Source organism: Seriola lalandi, unplaced genomic scaffold (assembly GCF_002814215.2).
Source record: "Seriola lalandi dorsalis isolate HSWRI2012SDOR001 ecotype SW California unplaced genomic scaffold, Sedor1 jcf7180002054682, whole genome shotgun sequence".
NCBI lineage: Eukaryota > Metazoa > Chordata > Actinopteri > Carangiformes > Carangidae > Seriola > Seriola lalandi.
This window is the reverse complement of record NW_019525235.1, coordinates 826,951-850,619: the sequence shown is the minus strand read 5'-3', so window position 1 is coordinate 850,619 and position 23,669 is coordinate 826,951. Positions and strand designations below refer to the sequence as shown.

The 23,669-nt window shown below is 39.6% G+C and overlaps 3 protein-coding genes and 1 non-coding gene across 7 annotated transcripts; 1 reads left to right on the top strand and 3 right to left on the bottom strand.

Moving 5' to 3' along the window:
• Positions 1–2,249: 2,249 nt before the first annotated feature.
• kif23 (kinesin family member 23) lies at positions 2,250–14,339 on the bottom strand. 2 transcript variants are annotated; one of them, XM_023422531.2, is made up of 23 exons: positions 14,238–14,339; positions 13,435–13,501; positions 13,172–13,300; positions 12,169–12,274; positions 11,656–11,792; positions 11,427–11,539; positions 11,166–11,336; positions 10,939–10,983; positions 9,623–9,735; positions 8,744–8,865; positions 8,519–8,621; positions 8,358–8,437; positions 8,158–8,277; positions 7,732–7,891; positions 7,132–7,293; positions 6,862–7,028; positions 6,596–6,769; positions 6,197–6,412; positions 4,208–4,441; positions 3,671–3,759; positions 3,485–3,563; positions 2,889–2,959; positions 2,250–2,787 (listed from the first exon to the last, which is right to left on the bottom strand). In XM_023422531.2, exons 1-23 carry the CDS (start codon positions 14,249–14,251, stop codon positions 2,772–2,774), a joined length of 2,688 nt encoding a protein of 895 aa, XP_023278299.1. In that variant the 5' UTR covers positions 14,252–14,339; the 3' UTR covers positions 2,250–2,771. The 2 variants fall into 2 exon arrangements, with proteins under 2 accessions (XP_023278299.1, XP_023278300.1); XM_023422532.2 differs by lacking the exon at positions 10,939–10,983.
• Positions 9,446–9,542, bottom strand: LOC111667073 (Z30 small nucleolar RNA). Its single transcript, XR_002761620.1, has one exon. It is a non-coding gene; the product is annotated as a Z30 small nucleolar RNA (small nucleolar RNA).
• ddb2 (damage-specific DNA binding protein 2) lies at positions 11,433–22,146 on the top strand. Of its 3 annotated transcripts, none has more exons than XM_023422546.1 (11): positions 11,433–11,451; positions 16,152–16,293; positions 16,446–16,555; positions 18,620–18,811; positions 19,337–19,503; positions 19,794–19,893; positions 20,069–20,246; positions 20,661–20,806; positions 21,293–21,448; positions 21,532–21,577; positions 21,687–22,146. In XM_023422546.1, the coding sequence occupies exons 2-11, from the start codon at positions 16,161–16,163 to the stop codon at positions 21,941–21,943; spliced, it is 1,485 nt and encodes a 494-aa protein (XP_023278314.1). In that variant the 5' UTR covers positions 11,433–11,451; positions 16,152–16,160; the 3' UTR covers positions 21,944–22,146. The 3 variants fall into 3 exon arrangements, with proteins under 3 accessions (XP_023278314.1, XP_023278312.1, XP_087034393.1); XM_023422544.2 differs by lacking the exon at positions 11,433–11,451 and adding an exon at positions 15,914–16,046; XM_087178267.1 differs by lacking the exons at positions 11,433–11,451; positions 19,337–19,503 and adding exons at positions 15,914–16,046; positions 19,015–19,160.
• Positions 22,147–22,207: 61 nt separating this feature from the next.
• Positions 22,208–23,194, bottom strand: LOC111667003 (protein FAM180B). The gene is made up of 3 exons (XM_023422560.2): positions 22,974–23,194; positions 22,713–22,786; positions 22,208–22,614 (listed from the first exon to the last, which is right to left on the bottom strand). The coding sequence occupies exons 1-3, from the start codon at positions 23,044–23,046 to the stop codon at positions 22,270–22,272; spliced, it is 492 nt and encodes a 163-aa protein (XP_023278328.1). The 5' UTR covers positions 23,047–23,194; the 3' UTR covers positions 22,208–22,269.
• Between the last annotated feature and the right edge of the window lie 475 nt (positions 23,195–23,669).

Below are 23,669 nucleotides of genomic sequence, written 5' to 3'. Positions count from 1 at the left end.
AGCAAAGAGTCAATAAAACATTGCAATTAGGCTTGCTCTTTTAAAATGTGAGATGGTCTAATTGACTGTGTGTATTCAAGTAGAACATCAGAATTCCCTCCAGCAAGTTTAATAACACTGATAAGCGGCACGCTGTATAATCATGAGCTTGAAGCCCTGAAATGTAGAATGTTGTATTCTTACCATACAGTTGGATGAACAGTGTTGTCTTTAAGACCCGGTTTATGCTTATTGCTCGCCTGTGTGTGTAGTTTTCGTTTATTTTCCACAAGTGTCTCTTTGAAACTGGTAATGTTGATCAGGGGCTCAACTGGAGTTTCATGATAACATCTTTATAATGCTCGCGCCACTTGGTTGTGGAGGGCTTGCAGTGAGGAGCTGGGGATAATAGTGTGGTGCAGCACATCAAACAGAGCCTGGTCAAAAAGCAAAGCACTCAATATCTCATAGGAGTGAATTTAATGGCCACTGGTTGCTCTGGACTCTTGACCCTCTCCAAGAGGCTCCATGTTAGTCACTCTCCAGTGCTTTCCAATTGAAAGCCAGCCAGACTGGTAGTAGATGAGATTTCAACTGTCTACTCAAAGCCTGGATGACTGTACCACTAGCTTTAGCTGGTCATTACATTGTTGATGCTCAGCTGATAAGAGACAGTGAAACTGGACATAGACATTTTAGTAAGTTTGAGTTCTGCTAGATTAGTTTTCAAGAATAGGACTCTCACACTCGTGGTTGCTGTGGTTTGAAATGCATTTCAGATTGTGATTCAATCAATAGAAATACTACATTATATATGTATAATAAAATAGCATTTTATGTGGTATGACATGATTAAAAGGCAAAATATATTCACTATCATTACCCAAATTATGAAAAACACAAATACAGTGGTGGAAAGTAATTAAGTGCAAGTTTGAGGTATTTCAGTACCTCAATTTCATGCTATTTTATATATTTAATTTAAATGTCACATTTTATTTTCAAATTACAATTTCACAAATTTCTCAAATCAGTGATTTCATTATCAAATCTCTCTTTTCAGCTTCCTGACAGTGAGAGATAGACAGGGGGGGGGGTGACATGCAACAAAGGGCAATGGGTCAGACTCAAATCCATGAGCCACTGCGGTTAGGACTAAGCCTTTGTGGTACGTGCCCTAGCAGTTGAGCCACAAGTCACCCCTTCCTCTGCATCTATATTTTTTATAGATTATGTATTCTCCACATCAGTATATGACATTAAAAGTAGCTCCGCCTTCAGCAGCTACAAATTGCTACTTGCACAGTAATTTGTCATTAAATACAATCCAATAATACAACAATTATTAACATTTCATTAATATTTTGTCACCTAACGAATACTTTTATTTTACTTCCTCCTTTTACTTCTACTAAATTATGAATGCAGTGTTTTTAAGGGTAGTATTGCTACTTTTACTTTTCACAATAATATTGAGAACCTTTGTTCTCAATATTTTTTTTTCTAACATTCCTCCATTGACCTTTATCCCTTTGTTTGCAGACAACTGTCAAAACAATAGATATAAAAAAACCAAAAAAAACAAGCAGTTATGACCAAACTAAGTCACGAACCAACCACAAAACAGTGGAAGCCAGGACACACTCAGGCATTTTAATTCTTGGAGCTGACTCGGCCTCAAGGCAGCCAACCAGCCTAATTTAATATGGATTTATATACAAGGTGTCTTGTTTAACATAATGAATATCTAATCAAGCATGAGTACAGGAAAGCAATTTCAGCAAAGTAATTGAAAGCAGACTTTGTTTATATGACAGAGAATATTGCCACACTCTTGGCACAGGAGAGCTCTAACTCAACATTAAATCTCCTTTCAAGCGTCATTTTAAAATAAAAGGGGGGTTTCTCCAAACCCATCGACAGTGTTGTTGACAGCTAAGGATTTGTGATTGTTTAAAGCATCGCAGAATTGGTCGTTGCAACAAACACTTAAATTTTGTGCTTTTCTTCAGAGAATTAACATTTCACGTTATATTGCTAACATGCATAAAGACTAGTGGGGTATGAGGGATGCACTCCTATAACCGTCAGGCATCCAGTGCCTCTTATTCCTGCAGTGAGACTGAACTCATGGTCAAGATTTATAATGTACTGCTGTCCTGTGCTGCCATCTAGTGTTCAGAAATGATCCTGGCGATAGTCGTCTCATCTTCTGCACTGTACCGTCAGTTTTGCATTGTGTTCTGTGTATAAAGACACACACAACAAAGTGATGCTTCAGAGGAATTTTATTCCTGCGTGTACATTGAAAGCAGGGAAGCTCAGTTTTATATGTAAAGACAGAAATTCACAAAGAACTGGATTTTTCAAACTCTATTTGAAACCCAATATAACTCACTGATCAAGAGACAGAAACAGTATGTGAAAGACAAAAATCAGTTTTGTGGCAGCTTCACAATGAATCCTCATGTGCCAGGTAACAAATGTGACTACACACAAATGTGCAAAGACTCTCTTCAGCCGCAGGGTCACAGCAACTAAATATTTGCCAACATCCACGACTAAATCAAGTAACACTTGTTTTTCTATTGGTTCAAATACAACATATAAAATATTTTTACAAAATAGCTTTGGTGACCCATGTATATACACTTCTGCATATATAAAAAAAGTGTGGAAAAATGTTTAAATATTATCACTAGAGCTAAATATAAAAAAGTTAGACTATTGCACAACAGCCAGGTGAGGATAGTGAGAAGGGGAGTGATCACTGGAGCAGCTGTCAACTGCTTTTAAGGTTTTCTCCGCCTGTAAGAGAGAAAAGAGTCAATCAAAAACTCCCAACTGTGTACAGCAGAGAAAAATAAATGTAATATTCTCAGATACGATCTGTAAGGACATTGGCTTACTTGGTGATCCCATGATGCTCAAAACCTGGACCCATGTTTGATCCAGCTCTCATCTCCACGGCCACAGAGCACTGAAGAAAAAAAGAAGAAAAAAAAAAAAGATAAATTGGGGCCCAAATCTTCTCTGAAGAGTTGGAAAACTACATGAATCTGAATAAGAATGCCAATTTTAGCAATAACACAATGACGATAAACACTTTGTTGTTTAACATTTGTTTATGCCGTCAGTGTCGGTGTAATGGTGAGAGTGCTACATAAAGTGGCATGCAAACAAAACAAGCATTTGATGACATCACGTTATAGTCCAAAGTCTTCATTAATTAGTGGAGGAAAAAAGATCATAATTAAACTAATTGTTGTTTGTGTTTATTTCTCATGTTTTGACCTAAATATGTTTCTCCATTAATATTAGAAACTTTCAAATATGACTCATTGTATCCAGTCTTATGATTTTAAAACTGCAACAAGAGGCATATGTTTGGGTGTGTTTTAGGCTGGCCACCTTTACCTTCCAAACTCAAGCAAAGTCAAGTTCATCGCATTATCCGCCTTTCTAAAGACACATGCAATGGTAATTTATAATATTATAATTTTACCCTTGTCTCCACATCAGTCCAAGCTCCATCTGCTCGATCTCCGCTGGCTGGAGTGCCTTCTGATGATTTCCTCTTGCGGCTTCAAAGACAAATGTGTAGTGACAAAAAAGATGTTAAACATCATCATAATATAAATATTATAACAGCTGGTTTACCAGCACCTATTAACCTGCAGTGATCAGCTACCTGGAAACTGTGGTGAGCTCCTGTTTCAGAGTCTCGATGTCAGTGAACTGGACAGCTTGTCCTCCTCCCCTGGTTTTAATCACCTCACCCTAAAAAAAAAAAAAAAAAAAAAAAAAAAAAAAAAAAAAAACTTTTATTAGTACATCAACCAAAGTGAAAATTCTGGTATTATCTGGTTACTCATTTTTTCCACATAAAACACAGTGAGTTAGGTGAGGTTAAGTGCAGCATGTGGCATTTATCTATAACAGAAGTAACATGATCTCTTCATATGCAGCCACTGACGAGCTCCGTGTTTTATGGACAAAGACAAAGACAAAGACAAATAGGTGAAAAACCATCAACGACTTCTAGCATCAGTTTCTGTATCTACTGAACCTGGATTTGACAAATGTCATTTGCTACTTTCCCAAAAAGAAAACAGCATAAACATGATGTCAGACAGAGTGATTTGCTGTTTGATTTTATTTAATTACTCATTCAGGCAAAGCATTTTATTCGTTAAATTTGTCTAATACCCTGTTATAGCTTACTTACCTTAATAAGTTTGGTCTGTATCTCGCCATCAGAGGCGACCTCCTGGTGTGTCAACACATATCTGTCACACTTCGACAGGGCCTTCTCGCTGGGTGCAGACACCTGGATGGCATTGGGGATGACAGGCTGCAAAACTGTACCCAAGTCCAGGCTGGAGGCGGGTTTATGGTCCACCCACTTCTCCCCGCCAGCAGACCGGGAGCGACGGTGCAACGGGCGTACGGGTGTCGCCGTCTACTCAGATCAGCAGAGTGGGGAAGCAGCAGCAAAGAGGGGAAAACAAACCAAAAAAAAAAAAAAAAAAAAGAGTCAAATGATTACACCAAAGATTAACAAAGATATCTGTCCTGAAACTGCTAAATGGCTGAGGATACTTTCACTTGTAGGAACTGTCAGATAGTCCAGTTAATCATAGGAGGGAAAAATACCTTGATCAGAAAGACCAGTTTTCACTTTCACTTCATGCTTCTGCCTATAGCTAACTCACTGACCCTGTAGAATCTCTCAATTAGGTCTAGATCAATCGTAGGGGAAGGGAAGTGGGCTTCTTCCTCCTCTCTAGCCCAACACAGAGCTCTCCTCCTGGCCCGGCTGGCTGAAGGTGCTGCTGGAGATTGAGTTCTCTTGGGCGTAGTAGGTGAATGGTGACCCAGCTGACTATCCTGAGCTGCCCGCTGCTCCCATGCAGAGATGCAGCTAGCCACAGACAAAGAGCTACTGGTACTGTGGACTGGACAGGCAGGCCTTAGGCTTGTCTCAACTTCCTCAACTCTAGTGACGCTGAATGACTCTGGCTCTGGCTCTGACTCTGACTCTGGCTCTGGCTCGACACGGGGTGAGACAACAGGGCACTGGGAAGCAAAGTGCCAAGTCTGCACAAATACATAGTTAGATACAGTTAGTAATAGACACAAAAACCACATGGCAATTAAATGTTACAGTAGGAGGTGGACTAAGGTCTGTCTGTCACTGTCTAATATATAATAATATAATCAATTACAACAGCTCTGAAATACTTTCTACCTTTGGAGGAGGTAAAATGTTTCATTTTCAGAGACACTGTGTGAAAGAGTGGTACTATTTTTAGAACTCAATTAATTAATTAGTCAATAATTCAATTCAGTCAATCAATCATTTAAATTATTGTTCAAGTCAGAATACCAAACATTCGATGAGTAGACCTTCTCAAATGGTTGAATATTACATTACATTAAATTAAGTATTTTTTGCGTTAGGACTAAATCAGACATCTCATGATGCGCCTAATGTTATGTAGACCAACAAATCTAATTAAATTAATAATCATTAGTTATAGCCCTAATTATTTTGATGTGTAATGTATGTAAATGTGAGTTAAAAAAATACCACCACCTTTAAATAAATTTCAGTGTATTGCTGAAATAATTTACAACTCTGTTAATCAATGAAATTAGTATACGTTTAAAATAAGTTTTAAACAAAGTTTAAGTCATTTATCAGATAAAAATCGGTCAGCTCCTGCTTCTTTGAGGATATGCTGCTTTTCTGTTTTATATAATTGAGACATTAATAAGACATTTGAAGATGTCACCTTGGACTCTGGGTAGTTGTGATGGACATGTTTTGCTCATTTCTTACATTTTATAGACTAAATGATTAATAAAGTTAATTGAAACATTCATTGCAGGAGGGTTGAATCAACACTTCTGTGACATTCTCATCAGAAATATAAAAATGTTTTGTTTCACAGGGTTAGTTATTGCTACCAGATTAAAACATTGGATTATATTATAACATGCAGCTGTTGATGATAATGTGTTAACTGCCACTGCAGTAGGATTTGTAATGTTGGTCCACTCAGTGGTGTATTGGTTTGTACAGAACAGTAGCTGTTCACTTAGAAGGGACAGAAAAGTGTTAAACTACATTATAGTTGTCATGTCGTCTAACAAGTAACAAGTTAATTAATCAGGGGCTGGGCTATTCCACATGTGCTTCATCAAAACATACAGGGACAGGTGAGGGCGAGGCCGATCTCTTTGCAGGCAGGCGTTCCTCTCTGGAAGGCCTCTGAGGCTGAGGCTGAGGCTGAGTCTGACGTGGTGGAGGATCAGGACGGCCTGGAGTCTTGCTCTCTGTCACGATGGCCTTGAGCTGCTTCAGCTTCTCGTCTTTCACCCAGAGCTTGTTCTGCATCTCCAGCTGCATCGCATTTACGCGTCTCTCCTGCACAGCAAGAGGCATAATGTTGAAGTGAAACACTTCTGACTGCATAAATGATTGCTGGCAAAGCTGAGCCATGACAAAAATAGCCAAAGGCAGCAGACAGATTGTGCTACACAAAGAGGCTATAGTAAACAAAAGGCTACCTAATTCAATAACATCTGTGTTATAAGAGGGGTAACTCACACATTCTTTCTCCCACTTATGCTGGGTGTCAGAGACCACACCGTGCATGCGCTGCTCCATGCGTCTCTTCTCAGACAGCTCCCTGTGCAGCCTCTGCTCTCTGGTTTCCAGCTCCTGCCGCAGTGAGCGCTTGTCATCCTCATAGATTTTAGTTGTTTTCTGCAGGATGTCGATCTGGAACAGGGCCATGTGAGACCATTTGAGAAACTAAACATCATATCTACATACAGCACTCTTGAGGTAGTTTGGATGTTTTCGTTTCTCACCTTGTGCTCTTGCATCTTGGTTTTCTTCTCCAAGCGTTCGATCTCTGCCTTGTTGGTCTGGATGACTTTGTCTTTCTCAAACAGTTTGCCGTTTTGTTCATGAATGAAGTTGTCTTTGGAAATTAGGTTGCTGTCCAGTTCCTGAAGCATAGACTTCATCATGTTGGCTAAAAATCATATGAAGGAGACAAAATGTAAGACATAAGAAATCAAATTCAAGTTTTACTGTCAAAGCTACAAGGTGAGAGTTGAGCTAAAATGAGGAGGCACCTGCTTTGTTGTATTCATCAATCATCATCTGCCTGATCCTGTGTCTGCTCTGCAGAGTTTCGATCAGCCTGGGCAGGGTGATGTCATCGTGAGGATCGGTCAGCTCAGAGGAGGGTAGCGGTGGGAGGCTGTGCACCAGGTGGGTTATAACAGAGGGCACATCTGCAGAAAGGGAGAATTAAAAAACTCCAAAAAGCCATTTTGTATTTTAATAAGCATACAAAATATTCCATGGATGAAACATTTATGAAGTATTGGCCGCATTTTCAATACAGACATTGTTCAAAATAAGTATTGGCAGTATTGACCCAAATGTAAAACACAATGCTGTATACTTTCATAATAAATTTGTGGACTAATGTTATTATGTATTAATTTAAGCTGAAGGTTGGTTTGACATGTTTGCTATGTTTTAATGAAATAACTCATCTTTATGTTCCTTATTTATCTAATGTGAAAATGTATTTAAATGTTAATTATATCTGCCTGTGTTTAGAGTGTAAATATAAATCAGGCTCATCTTACAGGGTAATTTAGAAAAGCGTCATAATTGACCTGTCTCGTTTAGCAGATTTGGCTTATATGGTGTATGAATCTTACCCCTGTCTACTGGACCGCCTCGCTCCTCCAGCTTGCGAGACAGTTCCTCTTTAAAGGCCTGGTTTCTATTACGGCGGCCAGGAGTGAAGCCACAGATGGGCCTGTCCACTGGCCGAGCTATCTCCACCTCCTGGGTCATCTCTGCGAACCGCATCACCAGCTGAACAAGCAGAGCGCGTCTTGTGAGTCAGACAACAAACAACTTACAAGTTCATTAAAAGGACCAGTGTTTAGGATTTAGGGGATATATGTGTTTTCATTCATGTATAATCACCTGAAACTAAGAATCATAGTGTTTTTGGGTCCTTTTCCATGGAGCCCATCATGTTGCCCCACCATGTTTCTACAGTAGCCCAGAATGTACAAATCCTACACACTGGTCCTTTAAAAACAAAAAAGTATGGTAAAACTGTGGAATGAACCTACCAATGTTTCCTCGTAGTCGTCAGCTTTGGGATTGACACAAACAACCATTTTGACTTTTCCCTCTCCATCAAAGTAGTTCTTGAACAGATGGGTTACTTTAGAGTCTCTGTAGGGGACCATCTGTGGAAGAAAACTCACATCAATTACGTGGTTGATCAGTGAATAGAATGAGTGTTCAGCTTTAGTTTTGTAATTCATACCTTGTTTGTGCCACACATCTGGTTTTCTCGAAGTATCTCAATGCATGTCCGCAGAGTCAGCAAAGACTGATTAATGTTACCTGCAGAGGGGAGGCTGTTAAATCCCACATGAACCTCGAGGGTAAATGGTAAAACCAAATCTTGATGGTCGGGTAACAAACCTGCTTCACGTATACGAGTGCCTTCTGCCCCCGTCCTACCAGTGCGCTCACTTCCTGCCAAGTCTACGAGGCACAGCTGACTCACATTCACCTGGCTCTTATCCTGATAAACCACATCAAAAAAACAGTTAAATATCAAAACTGGTGCGTATAATTCATCCAAATGTGAATTATAGAGCTGCACTCAACTCTGGGACCAGAAATCTGGTTTCAATTTAAACTGACCTGGAGAATGTTATCGCCATCTGCATCAAGAGGAGCCTGAGCCAGTTTAATAATGAACACACTGTGGGAGCGGCTGGACTCTCTGTTCAGCCGGGTGTTCGCAATCTTCCTCTTCTTCTGACCTGGAACGACACAGTATAGGCAACTTTTCAACCATGTTAACTGAGGGTTTCATTCAGCATTTACCAAGTTAAATAAAAGACTTTTTAAGACCACACAGAATGCAGCTTAACATCAGTGTCATAGTAATTCTGGCAAAAGTCTGAAGGCTATCAATGACACAGGAACAGGAATAATATGGCCTAGAATTATTTCCCAAGTGTATGAGTATATTAACATTTATCACATTTTTGTCAGTCCTTAGGCTGTATATACTAATAATTCCAGATATCATTAATCAATACTTAAACTCAGACCTGGAGCTGGGTAAGCGGTCTAGAATAATGCTACTAGAGATTTTCCAGCTAGGTTTTGCTTAAAATTACTCACAAAAATATTTTATAATTAACATTACTGCCTAAAGCATGCTAGAATTGTTTTTAAGACATTTGTAAAATGTTCAGGACTTAAATACCCTTTAAAGTGAAATCAGTGCCATTAAGGCTTTTCAAGACATGCAGATGCCCTGTTTTTCACTCAGAGCATCTTCACATGCAATTTCAGCATCTCTAAATTATTTTAGGCGCAAAACTCTTCCATGAGCTGCTCAGAGAGAAGATTAACTGAGGTCATTACCCAGTCAGAGCCGACCCAGAGGCCAGCAATACCAGGTCAGTCACATCTACAATCATCAGTGCAGTGTTTTTCCCTTCCGCTTTTCCCTCCCTTAAATTTGACCCATCCCATTGATTTCTAAATGCTGATCCAAAAGCAACTTACCTCTCCAGAATACTTGAAATGCCTCCTCGGCAGACTTGACTTCAACTTCCATACAACCAGACACATACATGTTGTGATTCTGATCCTCTCTGAGGATTTTAGACTGAGGTGGTCTACATTGAGACAATAAACCGTTAGTCACTGAAGACATAGAATCGCATTTTTCGTGCAACAGATGTGAGGTTGAAACATTTGAAATGGGGGGGTGGGGTGGGGGGTATTAATGTTGCTTGATTACAGCCATGGAAAGTGATCAGACAGCTACAATCATGAAGCGACATTCAGAGCAAGAGAAGAGACATTCAGGAGTTTTGCCATAACACTACAAGCAGCAGGGGGTAATCTAATGATTTTTAGGATTGAAGAAACACTCATCAACACTGGTGACATCACTAGGTGTAGCCAACATGAGCAGCTGTTAGTCTTGCTTTTGGGTAGGGCTGGGTATCGAACCTCTATATTTTCTTGGTACTGACTGAATGTGTATAGCAGCAATCATTTTAGCCAAATTTTAGGGTTTTTTTTTTTAACAAAGATTTTTTTTGGTCAAAAACATGTTGCTTATTTCTCAAAATATAGTATCAGCTGGGACCATCTAGTCACTTTAGCATGATACCATGAATGTTGATCTATAAATAAAATAAAATCAGTACTGAAACTCTTGTGTCATGTCAGCACTGGCATAAAAAATATTTCAAATGATACTCCGCCCATTGTTTCAGTAAATTTTAGTTGTTGTGCTAACTGGTTCTAGATTGGATTTTTTTTTTTACTACCATGAATAAACATTTTAAAAAAGGGGCTATATGCAAGTTTTCTCTGTACCAAACATGGTTTCTTGCCAGGAGTGGGTGGAGGTGATGGCGTTGTGTTTCCAATACAAGAAGTTATAATACGTTCTCTACTTCTTCAGGGCATCCTGGACTCTACAGTGACATGCTATCAAAAAGTGACGAGGCGGTCCGGCCAGGCTGGGGATAACTGGTTGGCATGTAGGAGAAAAGAAGTGCTTTCCACCACTGGAGACAGCTCTTGGCGAGTAAAGGAATGAATGAAGTTTGATACTGAACTAGCAACATGTCTTCTAGACTAGTAAGAACACAGTTGTTAATGCTAATGTTGGTTATGTAGCAATAGCAAAAACTTAGATATAGCTCCTTTATCCATACACCACAGCATTTGTGTAACTTAGAGGATGTGTCCAGTGTTGATGACATTTCATTTATAATCTGTGTATTTTTGTGTAACAGGGAAAGTTCATCTAAATCAGGCCACTACTCTGATGTCTGATGTACGAGTATCCACTGGTCACATACATGAACTCAGTGTTCTGGCGCACAGGTGTGCCTCCACCATTCCACCTAGTAAAGAGAAAACATGATAATTTTGTCTTCCAGCTACTCTGACCTGAAAGAATTAGCTCTAAAAACCACTACATTTAATATTTTTAATAACTGACTTCTCTTAACAGTTAAAACATGATGCTGATGCACTTTCATATGTCTGAAACATCTTGCTTTCAATTTACATTTTCTGAACTCACTTTGGTTTGATTGCATCTTCCTGATTTTCCTCCAGGAGATCATAGATGTAGTTGTTGTAGATTTCTATGTAGGAGACAAAGATGCTGTAGCTGCTGTCCTCATCCACGCCGCCTGCTTTGTAAGCCTCCTCTGGCTTAATCATGTCAGCAATTTCAGGATCAAGCTTTTGTCTAAAATCAAATTCACGAATTACATGTTACATATCAAATTATATTACATTACATTACAGATCACAGTCGTTTTCCGGGACTCAAACTTACCTTGAGGGGGTCGCTTTAGGAGCAGGTAAGTTGTTTTCCCGCCTTTGGCGCTCCAACAAAGCATCAACTTCACTCTGGACATCCATACCATTTTTATCATCTGTCTTAAAAACCTGAATAAAACAGGGGAATTAAATTAGATAAACACATGTACAGATTTCACAAAGTATTATTAAATTATGTGGGTACAAAAGATTATCAACACTGTTCTTGATTACTATTCCCTTACATATCTTTTGGCCTGGTAGGGGCCTATAGTGTTGAAGATCATGTCAAGGGAGCGAGGTAGAAGTCCACCCTGGCCTGGAGAGCCAGTCATAGTGAACGTCTTTCCACTTCCGGTCACCCCGTAAGTGAAGAGCAGGCCTGCAACAATCAGTAGAGAGAATCAACAGCCAATACTACTCTCAAATCTAAACAGCTCTGTTTCTGCAGTTCTCCCCCTGAACATATTCACAATGGAAAATTCAGATGTGGCAGTAAGAGAAAAGACATTCTGTCAGACCACGTCAGAAACAAAATGTTTTTTTGTTTTTTTACTTGTTCCAAAGGCCACACTCAAATGCAGACTGAAATACCAACCATGAAGAGAGAGGGTAGACGCAATACTGTTTACAAACGTGGGTACCCTACACTGACTATCTGATATGTAGTTCAGACAGAGTATGAAGCTCACTGAACTGTTATTGTTCCAAAAATAAATGAATACAATAATATAAAATCAGTTAGCCTGTGTTCTTACCGTTTTTTCCATGGATAAGGTCGTCAACAAGAGGTTTAGCCACATACTCAAACAGCTCCATCTGAGATACTGAAACCCCGAAGACTTTTTTGAAGGAACACTGTGTCTGAGAAGCAAAAGAGGGATTTGAAATTTAGAAGCATATTTGATTACATTAAAGGATGAGACTAGCATTATATACTTTTCTCATTGTCAGTGAATCATAAAAAGACCAAACGTTTTTTATATTTTGTCTCTTAATACTTTGACTTCTCCAGACGTTCTGTGGTAAATATATAGTTTCACTTTGTGGCTGTTACAGGGTCTCCTACTTGGATGTGTTGGTAATGGCTCCACAGGGAGGCACCCAATATTATGAGACAGCCAAACTATTTCAACTGGCGTATTTCAATGGAAAGGAGGAGTGCCTTTACTCTGAGGTCCTTCTTAATGTTTTCGCTCCATGCTTACATATCCCATTAGGCGTGGGAAAACATTGAGATCCCCTGAGAAGAGCTGAAGAATGTGGATAGGGGGAAGGATATATGGGCTATCTTACTTGGCCTGCTGCCACCGTGACCTGGAAATGGTCAAGTGGCGGAAAATGGATAGATGGACTTGGAAGGAAAACAACAGGGCACTGCAGTTTTTCTGCAAGCGTGTCTCAAAACATTATTTAGTAGTGCATTTTTAGGGAACCATTTTCAACCACAGATTAATGCACTAGTGAGGGTTCAAGGGAGTATTTACAGAGGAGGGATGGTGTATGTGGATGCTATTTTGATTTAATCAAAATGAAAGTATTCATCGTAATTAAGGAACACGTCCTCCAGAGCAACAGTGTGGCTCACTGATTTGTCTTTAATAGTTTCAGGTCAATGGTTTGTGCTCAGTGACACAAAGGAAGAAGCTATATCAGGCTTTGGCTACACAGACAATACTAAATACCTCTAAATTTTGTCTGTATTGGAGAAAATAGGGTAAAAAAACACAAAAACTACTCCTGGTTCACAACATTAGTTACCTCTTTGTACTCTCCATTGCGGTTTGTTTTGAAGCCTTCAGGGGCGTGCAGCTGGATGGTACTGCTGCTGATCACCTCAATGCAGCACTCTTCATCCTCTGCACCCAGAGGACGTACACGGCAGTACACCTAAGTAAAAATATATCAGTCAAATATGTTCCAAGTATTACCTTAAAACTACAACTTGCCAAACAATTGCGTATCACCTCCCAAAAGTATGAATAATACCATTTGTATTGTTAGCTAACTCTTTGACAACTCACCCCAACAGGGTCTTTCTGGTTGCTGGAAGGCTTTTTAGGAGGGGGCCTGCGGGGGGTTTTACCCTTCCTGAAAGAAAAACATCATTAACCTTTAATTAATACAGTTCAAATGGTGTCTGCTGGGTTCACCACATTAAATTTAAGACTTGTAAAAACGTTTTTCAACCCACATAAAATGCAATTTATTGTGTGTTTCATGATCACTCTGGTAAAATTATGAAAGTATGAGGGAAAATAAAAAGGGGTGATATTGATTATTTATTATAATATGACATTTGTTTTCATTATTTCGCAGAAATGCTAATGATAAAATTGAATGAATGTGACCTGGACCCAAATAAGCGCAGAAAATGGATGGATGGATAAACCAATTACAGATTAATTGTTCTAAACAGACGCCTGCAGCACAATCCACTATCACAGCAATCCCAATTTTAGTTTATAACTACATTATTAACGTCTTCCGCAATCACACAGAGACATTTTATAACCAACTACAGTAGGCAAGGGGAAACGTTTAGTCCAATACAAAACTTTTTAATATCCTTAAAGGCCTTTTTGAGCTAAGTGAACAAAAGCTTTTTGAGACTCTAATACGTGCGGACACCCTGGGAGAATTAGCATTTTTCAAAGCCACTGGCTAGACTGACTGTTAGCTTCGGCTAACGTTACTGCTAAAGTTAGTTAACTTGTTTGATTTCGTTCCACAGGCCCGTAAAGTGTAAAACGTTCAAACAGCAACGTACCCGTAGGCAGTATACTTTTAATACGATGGATGGAAAATACTAAGATACAGTACTTACGCTTGTCTGATCATTGTAGCCTGCTGCTTGTTATGGTTTTTACCGTTTCTGTTGCTACAGGTTTGAACTTTCCCTCCGCCTCAAATCACAGGACGTTTTCAAAACGAGCCGGCAGCAGCCAATGAGATTTCAGGACAACAAACACGTGTTTCCGGCGGCTCCTCCAAGCCTTTTACGGAAACAATGTCGGATATGTCAATAGTCATCAGATTATCTCAGATTGTTCTGGCACCAGCAGACGAGACAGCAGACAGTCTGATCCTGAGAAACCAGGCAAACAAAAATAAACAGCAACAAGCAGAACTGGAATTTTCACAATGAATTTCTTTTTGTTTAAGATAATAACAGACAGAATATTTTATAATTTTAGATTAGGGGTTTATTTCAGATGCTGCCAACATAATTAAGTAATTTAATGAGGTCGTAGAGATTATACGCTATTTTGATTAGTAAAAATCTTGGTCAGATTTAGGTTTTAACTAGCTAATTCTTTCTCTCTTTCTAAAAGAAAATAATATATACATGCATAAATATTTTTTGTGAAGGTTGTACTATTGTAAACACATTAAGTTAGACTAAATAAAAACACAGAGATAGATTGATGGATAGAGTAGGCTACTTTATTTCAGTTGGAAGAAGTACCCAGATCCCTTACTTTGTAAAAGTACCAATACAATAATGTAAAAATACTCCATTACAAGTAAAGTATTCCATTCATAATCTTACTTCAATAAATGTACAAAAGTATCCACACCAAAATATTCTTGTCTCCACACCAAAATAGAAAAGTGTCAGTAAAAGTATTTGTTTCACTGTAAAATGTCCCCTGTGACTTATATATTATTACATTAGTCTACTTTATGAGATTTGCTAATACAGATGCAACCATATGTAAACAGTGTTGTAGCACCATTGTAGCTAATCCATGTGCAGCTAATTTAACTATAGAGGTAGATAATTTAGTCCAGTGGTTCTCAACCTGGGGGTTTGGCCCCTACAATAGGTAAAAAAATAAATCTTAGGCATCATAAGAGAGGAAAGAAGAAAAAAAAGGCAAACGGTCAGAAAAGATCTCATGATAGAAATTGACAAAGGACAGGTATAGAAGTGCATTATTGTCCATGCTCGTATTGGTATTAAAGGTAACGAACAAGCATTTAAGTTGGTAAAGAACGCTCTTTAAGTATATGACAACAAAATTAAAACAGTAGCCTACCCTATGGTAAGGGAGGGCCGAAATCATTAAATGGACTAACCTTAATGCCTCGCAGAGGGAATGGAAAACAGACAATAAAGGGAAACGTTATTGTAATATACAGAAGTTCATGTTAAACAGTTTAAAGGAGGATAGTGTAACTGCTGAAAGCAGGTAATCATAACAGGACTAAGGTTTGGGTATGTACATTTTGTCAACAAATCTGTCAGACAAACACTCTGGAGTATGGAGAACACATGATCATAAAGTACAGTGAATATAATTCAGAGAGAGAAATATAGAAGATGAGACAGGGCAGGAATGGAGTATAAAATCCCTCCTGAGCACAGGACAGGTTGTATATCACAGGCAGAGCTAGGACATCTGCTAGAGACCAATCAGTATTTTATTCTAATCCCATGACTCTAAACACCCGACACAGTAGGTGGCGGTATGCACCTTTCCAGCTGGTTTGCGACTCGCTGATACACACGAAGAAGAAGCAGCACACAGATTACAAAACAGAGACGTAACACACTCACGTGTACTGCTGCGTTATGCAAACACTGTAGTTCCTGCCTTTCCTCTGCTGCACTGAAGACTGAACACCACATGTAAGTAAGGTCTAAACCTTACTGATGCAAACAAGCGGATCTGTTATCGAGTAAAAAGCTCCGTGCAGTGTTGTACAATAACAGTCGTCTTTTTTTTTTTTTTAGTTGGGGAAAATGAAAACTAGACCTACGAAGTCAGGCGCATCTGGACCAAAGGGTAAAGTGAAGAAAAGACCCGCAGAGAACTCTGGTCCGACTCTCTCCAAAAAACTACGAGACAAGAAAGATGGAGAATCGTCTAAACCAGGTGTGCAGCCCTGACAAGACAGCGACAATCCCACGTGAATGAAACTCCTGTCATGACCGTTAAGTTGACTAACTGCTGTGTGTGTGTGTGTGTGTGTGTGTGTGTGTGTGTGTGTGTGTGTGTGTGTGTGTGTGTGTGTGTGTCTCTCGCAGGGCCTCCACTCAAGTCTGCAGGAGTCCAGAGGAAGGGCGGGTATGGGAGCATCCTGCACTACATTTACAAGAGCACTCTGGGACAAAGTCTTCACTCACAGATGAGACAGGTGAGACTGCTGGGATTCACATAGGCTGTACAGAGTAAATTCATTTCTGACACTAATTTAATGTGAACTGAAATAAAGCCACAACTCAAATTACAATATATGTCATACGAGTGACTGACTCTGCATCATCTAGTTGTGTATTTTATAGGAATATACACTTCCTGGCCACTTTATCAGGTTCACCTATACAATTTAATGCAACAGATGTGCCACTAATTCTAGATGTTTGGAATTTGTATTGGATTGTGTTTGTATTTGGGGTGGGCAGTATAATACAGTCCACTTCAACACCACTGCAAACTACAACTTCGGTAGTAAAGATATGGTTAAATGAACACCCCTCTGGCAGGGTCTGTCAAAATCAAACATTATAATCCTAGAGATAGAATTTGTGGCTAACCTTTTGTATTTGATTGGATTAGATATTACAGGTGTGGTCAATAAAGTGGTCACTGAATGTATGTGGAGGAATAAAAAAAAAAATTCTCCACCCTTGTTCAGAAGAAGCTCTGTCACAACTACAACAATTATTCAACTGGCAGAAAACTAATTGCAGACAGTTGTGTAAATTAGTTTGTGACTAAAGTCATTTGTCAAACATTTTAACAATGTGTCAGCCTTTCAAATGTGAGGATTCTCCTCTTATCACTTTTCTGATATTGTAACTTTGACATCTTTGGGTTTGGACTGACAATTGAAAAAGTCATTTACAGCTCTGTCCAGTCATTACGGTCTTTTGTTTTCCTTTTTTTTTCAGTCAGTCAATTTCTGTTTTTATATGGACTAAAAGTTGAATTAATTATTCTCTTATATGCAGCATGTATCTGAAACATATATAGTGCTGTGAAAAAGTATTTGCCCCCTTACAGATTTCTTTTGTTTTTGCTTTTTTGTCACACTTAAATATTTCAGATCATTGAGCAAATTTTAATATCAGACAAAAATAACCTGAGTAAATACAAAAAACAGTTTTTAAATGATGATTTCATTTATTAAGGGAAAAAAGCTATCCAAACCAACCTGGCTCTATGTGAAAAAGTTCCAAGGCGAAAACCACTGCTGACCAAAAAGAACACAAAGGCCCGTCTCACATTTGCCATAAAACATCTTGATGATCCCCAAGACTTTTGGGAATGTTCTGTGGGCTGACGAGACAAAAGTGGAACTTTTTTTGGAAGGTGTGCGTCCCGTTACATCTGGCGTAAAACTAACACAGCATTTCAGAAAAAGAACATCATACCGACAGTCAAACGTGGTGGTGGTAGTGTGATGGTCTGGGGCTGCTTTGCTGCTTCAGGACCTGGACGACTTGCCGTAATTGATGGAACCATGAATTCTGCTCTCTACCAGAAAATCCTGAAGGAGAATGTCCGGCCATCAGTTCGTGACCTTAGGCTCCAGCGCACTTGGGTTATGCAGCAGGACAGTGATCCGAAGCACACCAGCAAGTCCACCTCTGAATGGCTCAAAAAAAAAAAAAAAAATGAAAGTTTTGGAGTGGCGTAGTCAAAGCCTGGACTTAAATCCGATTTGAGATGCTGTGGCATGACCTTAAACAGGCTGTTCATGCTCGAAAACCCTCCAATCTGGCTGAATTAAAACAATTCTGCAAAGAAGAGTGGGCCAAAATTCCTCCACAGCGATGTGAAAGACTCATTGCCAGTTATCGCAAACGCTTGATTGCAGTTGTTGCCGCCAAGTGTCGCACAACCAGTTATTAGGTTTAGGGGGCAATTACTTTTTCACATAGGGCCAGGTTGGTTTGGATAGCTTTTAAATGAAATCATCATTTTAGAAACTGCATTTTGTATTTTCTCAGGTTATCTTTTGTATTAAAATTTGTTTGATGATCTGAGACAAAAAAACTAAAGAAATCTGTAAGGGGGAAATACTTTGTCACAGCACTGTAGATCTGTCGGATCACTCACACCACAGCTCAGCCCTTACACTTAGTTCTTAGTTCTGTGTAAAGTCAGGGAGTCAGTCAGGGGAATATTTGATCATTTTACACAGAAAATGTGTTTTCATTGATAACGGTGAGTTGTACATTTGCCTCTCTTTCAGTGTCTCCAGGAGCCTTTCGTTCGTTCTCTGTCAGCCTATCATTTCCACAGTGCCACCAGCCCCTTCGACCGCAGAATCACCTGTCTGGAGTGGAACCCCGTTCACCACACCACCATGGCTGTGGGATCCAAGGGTGGAGACATTTATCTGTGGGACTTTAAGGTCCCCACAAATAAAACCTTTATTCAAGGGGTGAGTTCCTGTATGATGGTGATGTTTGTTTGCCTCATACTTGAATGATCAACAGTGCGAGGTGTTCAACAAATTTTTATTTATTTTTTTAATTATGTAACACTTGAGGTCAAGGACTGTTACATTATGAGTCTTTAGTTAATTTCCAACCTGTGCAATTTAGATTTATGTGACTTCAAACTTTTAATTGGTTTTCTGCTTAGATGGGGGCTGGAGACTCAGTTACAGACATGAAGTTTAACCAGTTAAATCCCACTCAGCTGTTCACCTCGTCTATGCGGGGTACGACAGCACTGCGAGATTTCAATGGGACAACTCTAACAGTGTTTGCCAACACTGACACACTGAAGTAAGACTGAATAAAATAAAGATTAAAAAAAATGGTTTTAGCTTTCAGGCATGATCAGTTTAGCATCAGTCTTCTTATCAGGTCCCACTGCTGGTTTACTGCTAAGCATGTGTGAGTGGTAGTGTGTTGCTAGTAACTGCCCTGTGATCAGCCTGCTGTTGTGTTTGTGTGCACAGAATGGTGCAGGAGACTTTATCGGAGGGATGAAGTTTTGCCCCACAGACCTCTCCAGAGTCTATGTGGTCTCTGGTGAGGGTACACTGACCATGCAGAGCTTTGAGGGCCGCACACCCACCATACTGTCCCGAACTCAAGACTGTGGTCACGATCACCACAATGTTTGGTGAGAAAACTGCAAAGAAGACTGATGCTCAGCAAAGAGAGATACTGTGATCTCTTAATTTGATGCCAAAATAATGCTTCTCCAAAATGTCATAGCATTTTAGGCTATTCTATTATTTTCTTATTAGTTTTGAAAAACTATCAAAAGAAAATCCAGATTTTTAGTGATTTTTGATCAGTATATTTTCTCTGTTGTACCATCAGTTTTCTAAACCATGAAAACCTCAGCTTCATTAATTTTTCCTTTGTCGTATCCAGTGAATTCACTTTGGTCCTTGTTGTCTTACACAGTTATTGGTACTGCTGTGTCGATGTGTCTGTGAGCCGACAGATGCTTGTGACAGGAGACAATATGGGACAGCTCTTACTCCTTGGCTTGGATGGACAAAAGGTGTGTGTTCACTCTGAGGTCGAGATGAATCATATGTCTGTATGTGAATGAGCCAACAGAGGCCTTCTATTGTCTTTGAGGCATCCATATGTCCATATTTCTCATACAAACCAGAACATATTTTAATAACAAAAAGAATCATGGGTATTATATTTGTTACATTTCTACATTGTAGATTTTCAGCAACAAACTCCACAAAGCCAAAGTGACCCATGCAGAGTTCAACCCCCGATGTGATTGGTTGTTGGCGACGGCCTCGGTCGACCACACAGTGAAACTTTGGGACCTGAGAAACATAAAAGACAAGAATAGTTTCCTGCATGACATGCCTCATGAGAGGGCCGTCAACTCAGGTAACACTCTCTTTTAGAAAAACGTTCAATCCTTGCAACATGCACTGTTTTTCAAAAACTCTGCAGTTTACAGTCATTATGATATTTGTGCAATATAATATATTAATAATATATTAAGTGTAACGCCCTGACTTTTGAAGGGACCTCTCATAATCTGTTTCCCATTCATATACATCATAAATAGTAGTTAAAAGTGTTATTTTTGGTGTAAGATGCGAGTGATTTCTTTGTTGTTCCATTTAGTCCAAGTCTGAACTTTGTGTCTTTTAGTTCTGAGTCCATTACTGTAGAGATTAGATTGAAAAAAATAAATAAATAAAAGAAGTTTACGGCCATGATTTGTAATACAGTTGCTATGACTGCAGGTCGTAAAGAGGTCCGTTTGACAAAGCTGTTACTGCCGTCTCCTCACAGCCTACTTCAACCCGCTGGACTGCACCAAGTTGCTCACCACAGATCAGTATGACCAGATCCGCGTCTACTCGTCCCCTGATTGGTCGAAGCCTCAACATATCATCCAACATCCACACAGACAGTTTCAGCATCTCACACCCATCAAGGTTTGTTTCTTTAGGTGTGTGTGTGTGTGTGTGTGTGTGTGTGTGTGTGTGTGTGTGTGTGTGTGTGTGACTTCTGCAGGGATCATGACTTCAACCAACCTGATGGAGCGAAAACACATGCATGAGCAGACTGTGAATAAGACGCAGGCATCAGTACATATGTCCACAGTTGGGCTGTGAATAGTTTTTTTAAATGTTTTTATAGTGACCATGTTGTTGCAGACACAGTGACAGACTGCATTCATTTAATTTTTTTAGTGGAATGGGCAGCATTTATATACAGGATACATCTCCATTGTCAAGCACGGAGAGGATTGTCACTCTTCTCTGATTCAAAATTCACTTTTATTTTTAAGATAACACTGGACCAGGTGGTATTTGAAGAGACATGCTAGGGGGAAGCAATATATTATCACTTATATGTGCTTGGTTAATGTGGTAGGATACCATCTGTGGCAAAATAATACTGTTGTTATTGTTTTGTAGGCCACATGGCACCCAGTGTACGACCTGATTGTGGCTGGCCGCTACCCTGATGACCGCGTTTGCTCCGGCGATCATAGGACCATCGACATCTTTGATTCCAACACAGCGGAGCTCGTGTGTCAGCTGCACGATCCCACCGCTACAGGGATCAAATCTGTGAGTATGTTTTAAAAACACAAGCCAAAAATGTAAAGACACTAAAGCTGAACTTGTTAACACCTGGAATTCTGTTTATTCAGATCAACAAATTCAATCCGATGGGTGATGTGATTGGATCTGGCATGGGTGAGTTTCTCTGAAGCACAGTATCAGTATATGTGATCTCACTTACTCAATCAGTTCCGAGAGAAAATGTCAAATTGTTTCACTAAAGCTGCATCACGTTCACTCACAGGTGTGACGGTGTTAGTCTGGGACAGAAACGAGTCATTGATCAGTGATCAGCACACACTGAAGGAGGACACCTCGACCTCAGTGGGCAACCTGAGAGGGCAGAGGAGGAGTCAGCAGCGCTCCAACAGGGAGCGGAGAGGTCCTGCTGTGGATACAAAGCTCAAGAAAAAACTGGCCTCTCTGGAGGAATCTGAGACCAAAACCAAAACCAAGACTGGGTGTACTAAACAAAAACAAGCACAGACGAGGAAGAAGTGAACTGTAAAAAGTCAGTGTCTTAAAAAAGTCCATGTATATATTTCTTTGTTTACCTTTTGTTGTGTCTCTAACTGCAGGGATCGTTTGAATGTTAAAGAAAATTTCACATATTCTTTTATAAACCATTTTCGAACTGGAACTCCTGTACGTTCTCACAGCTGTTTTTCTACTGTATGGTAATAAAAATGTTCATGTTTTCTTAATGATTGAGTTCTTCATTTAGAAATCTTTTAGAATAAGTTACAAATCCATATTACAGGAAGATTTAAGGGAATTGATTTATTGCATCCTCCTTTATTACGTACAGACTGGCAGTAGGTGTATTATTAGTAACTGAAAAGATAATTTCCACGTAGTTCATGGACAGTAACATTGGCCAGCTGGAGGAGCACCCCACCCCAGGCCTCCTGTTCCTCTTTTCTCTCCTGATGCCAGGCCTGGTGGGCAGAGTACACCATGCTCAGGATGAGACTCTCAAACTCTGTTTGAGCCAGCGGCCTCCTCCTCTGCCCCTCCAGTGCGGTCACCATCTGCACCATGGAGCTCAGACTTTTGGGAATGTCGTCGTTGATCTTAGACATGAACGCCCGCCCCTGCCTCATCGATGCCATCTCCTTGTCAAGCAGGACGATGTTGTTGTCCTGGTCGAGCTCTACCCCGCCCAGCAAAAACTGCAAACAGGAGAGAAAAAGAAATGTTCATCACTTACTCAAGTAAAACATGGCAAGATGTTTAATAAATCTGCATGAAAACTTTTGTAGAAAAGTACCTCAAACATCAGGTTTGCATCAGAGGTGGATGAGCCAGTCATTTGAGAAGTTGGATTTATGCCTGCTGCCACATCTAAAGTAGAAAAGACTAAAGTTTAACTGCGACATAAATTAGTTACTGAAGGTAAAGTGTCGGTACTTCTGGAAACTAAAATATCCCTTTTGCTAGTTTTTATGCATAATGCATGCAGCATCATTATGTAACAACATTAAGAATTTCTGTCCACCACTCCTTTAGAAGATCTTCTGTTTCTACTTACCCTGCACCATTTGTTCAGACCAAAGGCACAAAAGGAGCTGGAAGCAGATTTTAAGTTGTATTTTCGCGGTCATTCTTCTCTTGTTTATTACCGACAGATATGCACTGCATCCCTCTCACCTCTGCTCTCCCTCGCTCTCTCTTGTGAATCCAGGCAGCAGCAACTCGGACTGAATACCGTGCATTTTTCCAAGTTGGAAAAAGGCAACAAAAGCCAGTTGGCTGTGATGCAGAGCAGACAGCAAAATTTCAGAATACTGGTTCTTCTTATCCCGTACAAACCTGTGAGCTATTAGGACTCACAGAGGCAACCAACACTTTTCACCCTTTGTTGTACAAAATTTAAGCAATGAGATTTAAGGCTTAACTTCAATGATAGATTCCCCCAGTAGATTCATGTTGAACAATACAAAACAAACAAAAACAAACCTCCATTAAATGAATGTAAATTGACTAAAGGTGAGGGTCCTTCACAAATCACTATAAATAAGTCCAGTAAAGAGAGTTTTGACCATTTTTGTCCTTTATGAGAGATGAGAAGAGAAGAAGAGAAGATGAGAAGATTTTACAAGTAAACTTCCATTTCTTTATTCAGGGAGTATTTACAACAATAAATGTTGAATCATTAAAGTCTGATTATTTATCACATAATCCATTTTTTTCTCCTGCATAAATACTCCAGCTTTGACAGACACCA

What these genes read in the sequence shown, in the direction of transcription:
- kif23 (XM_023422531.2), bottom strand. An exon ending in CCTACCAGGCCAAAAGATAT is followed by an intron (nt 11,540 to 11,655) that starts GTAAGGGAATAG and finishes TGTTTTATTCAG; the next exon opens with GTTTTTAAGACAGATGATAA. An exon ending in GAAGATGCAATCAAACCAAA is followed by an intron (nt 10,984 to 11,165) that starts GTGAGTTCAGAA and finishes TCTCTTTACTAG; the next exon opens with GTGGAATGGTGGAGGCACAC.
- LOC111667003 (XM_023422560.2), bottom strand. Translation starts at nt 23,046, where the DNA reads ATGACCGCGAAAATACAACTTAAAATCTGCTTCCAGCTCCTTTTGTGC. An exon ending in GTCTGAACAAATGGTGCAGG is followed by an intron (nt 22,787 to 22,973) that starts GTAAGTAGAAAC and finishes TTTCTACTTTAG; the next exon opens with ATGTGGCAGCAGGCATAAAT. An exon ending in ATGCAAACCTGATGTTTGAG is followed by an intron (nt 22,615 to 22,712) that starts GTACTTTTCTAC and finishes TCCTGTTTGCAG; the next exon opens with TTTTTGCTGGGCGGGGTAGA.
- ddb2 (XM_023422546.1), top strand. Translation starts at nt 16,161, where the DNA reads ATGAAAACTAGACCTACGAAGTCAGGCGCATCTGGACCAAAGGGTAAA. An exon ending in CACGATCACCACAATGTTTG is followed by an intron (nt 19,504 to 19,793) that starts GTGAGAAAACTG and finishes TGTCTTACACAG; the next exon opens with TTATTGGTACTGCTGTGTCG. An exon ending in TGTGATTGGATCTGGCATGG is followed by an intron (nt 21,578 to 21,686) that starts GTGAGTTTCTCT and finishes GTTCACTCACAG; the next exon opens with GTGTGACGGTGTTAGTCTGG.